Here is a 2,500-nt window from a genome sequence, read left to right as displayed (position 1 = left end):
TCAACTGTAGTTATTTGTTCTGTAGTGCTGGCCTCAGGTGTTGTAGAGTCTAAATTAAAGAGAGAGAGAGAGAGAGAGAGAGAGAGAGAGAGAGAGAGAGAGAGAGAGAGAGGGAGAGAGAGAGCGGGAGAGACAGACAGACAGACAGACAGACAGACAGACAGACAGACAGACAGACAGACAGACAGACAGACAGACAGACAGACAGACAGACAGACAGACAGACAGACAGACAGACAGACAGACAGACAGACAGACAGACAGACAGCGAGAGAGCGAGGGAGAGAGAGAGATATTGTCACAAACGTGTGAAGACCTGAATTTCAGAACAAATTATTTTCACTAGTACTTGATTGTATTTACTGGTAACTGTGATCAGTTGTGTTGTGTTATCAACTGTAGTAATTTGTTCTGTAGTGCTGGCCTCAGGTGTTGTAGAGTCTAAAGCAGAGAGAGAGAGTGACAGAGAGACAGAAAGATTGTGACAAATGTGTGATGAGTTCAGAACAAACTCTATTCACAGGTACTTGATTGTATTTGCTGGTTATTGTGATGAGCTGTGTTGTGGGATGAACTGCTTTATCTCATTGGACAGCCCTCACTGGTTACTGTGATTAGTGCTGTTGTGGGGTCAGCTGTAAATGATAAAACTATGACTTGAATAGCATGAAATGTAGCCCACTGTAGGTTATCAATAGACATGACAACAGTACTATTCTAAGGATTGCAAAAACTATGTCATGTTTTTCAGTAGGTATTTCTAAAGGTACCTGTTGTAGGAGAGGCTGTTGTTGTTGGACATGCTGTGAAGTCTTTAAGGTGAAGAAAATAGGATATTGGTTAGTTACACATATTAGAAAATGTTAACAAATGTCAAATGTGTGAGGATGTTGGTTCTTACTGTGGTGGTGAACTGACTGGCAGTACTGTCCATCTGGAGGAATGGCATTGATACATCCACACGTTTCAGATGTGATGTCATCACAATTCCCATAAGAGACACACTGGTCACATGACCAACGATACTGGTCCTCACATCTGCACTGGAATCCAGTACCATTTGGGAAGCAAACTGAGGACATGAGAGTAGATCAAGAAATCAATATGACACTTAATCGGTGTGTAAGCAATTAAAAATATAAACTTGCACAATGAAGTCTTACCTGTAGACATGTTAACACCAGTGATTTGTGTCAGATTATTGATTCTGACAGGGTAAATAGCATTTCTCAGAATGGCTCTCAGTTGATCTATCACTGTAACGTCTGTGGTGTTCAGTTCAATTTCAATCATGTACTCATAGAGAGTCAGTGGTACTGTTGGAACTGAAAATGAACAATGTCAGTCATTAACTTGCTAATATTAAATATATTTAGATCCATCAATATCCCAAAACAATTGTCATGCATTTACTGGTAACTGTGGTCAGTTGTGTTGTGGGGTCAGCTGTAGTACTGTGTTCTGTTGTGGGTGCAGATGTTGTAGAGTCTACAGCAGGGGTTTAACACACATTTTGTTCCCCAGAACATGATGATACTTACTGGTAACTGTGATCAGTTGTGTTGTGTTATCAACTGTAGTTATTTGTTCTGTAGTGCTGGCCTCAGGTGTTGTAGAGTCTAAATTAGAGAGAGAGAGAGAGAGAGAGAGAGAGAGAGAGAGAGAGAGAGAGAGAGAGAGAGAGAGAGAGAGAGAGAGAAAGAGAGAGAGAGAGAGAGAGAGAAAGAGAGAGAGAGACAGACAGACAGACAGCGAGAGAGCGAGGGAGAGAGAGAGATATTGTCACAAACGTGTGAAGACCTGAATTTCAGAACAAATTATTTTCACTAGTACTTGACTGTATTTACTGGTAACTGTGATCAGTTGTGTTGTGTTATCAACTGTAGTTATTTGTTCTGTAGTGCTGGCCTCAGGTGTTGTAGAGTCTAAATTAGAGAGAGAGAGAGAGAGAGAGAGAGAGAGAGAGAGAGATGTGACAAACATGTGAAGACCTGAATTTAAGAACAAATTATTTTAACTAGTACTTGATTGTATTTACTGATAACTGTGGTCAGTTGTGTTGTGTTATCAACTGTAGTTATTTGTTCTGTAGTGCTGGCCTCAGGTGTTGTAGAGTCTAAATTAAAGAGAGAGAGAGAGAGAGAGAGAGAGAGAGAGAGAGAGAGAGAGAGAGAGAGAGGGAGAGAGAGAGAGGGAGAGACAGACAGACAGACAGACAGACAGACAACAGACAGACAGACAGACAGACAGACAGACAGACAGACAGACAGACAGACAGACAGACAGACAGACAGACAGACAGACAAAGACAGACAGCGAGAGAGCGAGGGAGAGAGAGAGATATTGTCACAAACGTGTGAAGACCTGAATTTCAGAACAAATTATTTTCACTAGTACTTGATTGTATTTACTGGTAACTGTGATCAGTTGTGTTGTGTTATCAACTGTAGTAATTTGTTCTGTAGTGCTGGCCTCAGGTGTTGTAGAGTCTAAAGCAGAG

At 41.2% G+C, this 2,500-nt stretch overlaps 1 protein-coding gene across 43 annotated transcripts in view; it reads right to left on the bottom strand.

Moving 5' to 3' along the window:
* The window catches only part of LOC109901378 (uncharacterized threonine-rich GPI-anchored glycoprotein PJ4664.02), a 38,572-nt gene that overhangs the window by 21,259 nt on the left and 14,813 nt on the right, over positions 1–2,500 (bottom strand). For 37 of the 43 annotated variants that reach the window (XM_031837250.1, XM_031837260.1, XM_031837261.1 and 34 more), the window contains 9 exons: positions 2,412–2,489; positions 2,039–2,116; positions 1,848–1,925; positions 1,542–1,619; positions 1,164–1,325; positions 902–1,072; positions 771–812; positions 364–441; positions 1–49 (listed from right to left, as the gene is read on the bottom strand). The exon at positions 1–49 is cut by the window's left edge and continues 29 nt beyond it. In XM_031837250.1, the coding sequence (XP_031693110.1) occupies positions 1–49; positions 364–441; positions 771–812; positions 902–1,072; positions 1,164–1,325; positions 1,542–1,619; positions 1,848–1,925; positions 2,039–2,116; positions 2,412–2,489 (814 nt within the window). The remainder of the gene's footprint in view (positions 50–363; positions 442–770; positions 813–901; positions 1,073–1,163; positions 1,326–1,541; positions 1,620–1,847; positions 1,926–2,038; positions 2,117–2,411; positions 2,490–2,500) is intronic. The other 6 variants (XM_031837286.1, XM_031837257.1, XM_031837291.1 and 3 more) reach the window with 6 other exon arrangements.

The sequence above is a fragment of the Oncorhynchus kisutch genome, linkage group LG12, assembly GCF_002021735.2.
Source record: "Oncorhynchus kisutch isolate 150728-3 linkage group LG12, Okis_V2, whole genome shotgun sequence".
NCBI lineage: Eukaryota > Metazoa > Chordata > Actinopteri > Salmoniformes > Salmonidae > Oncorhynchus > Oncorhynchus kisutch.
The sequence above is the reverse complement of the archived record's forward strand: the minus strand, read 5'-3'. Positions and strand labels throughout refer to the sequence as shown.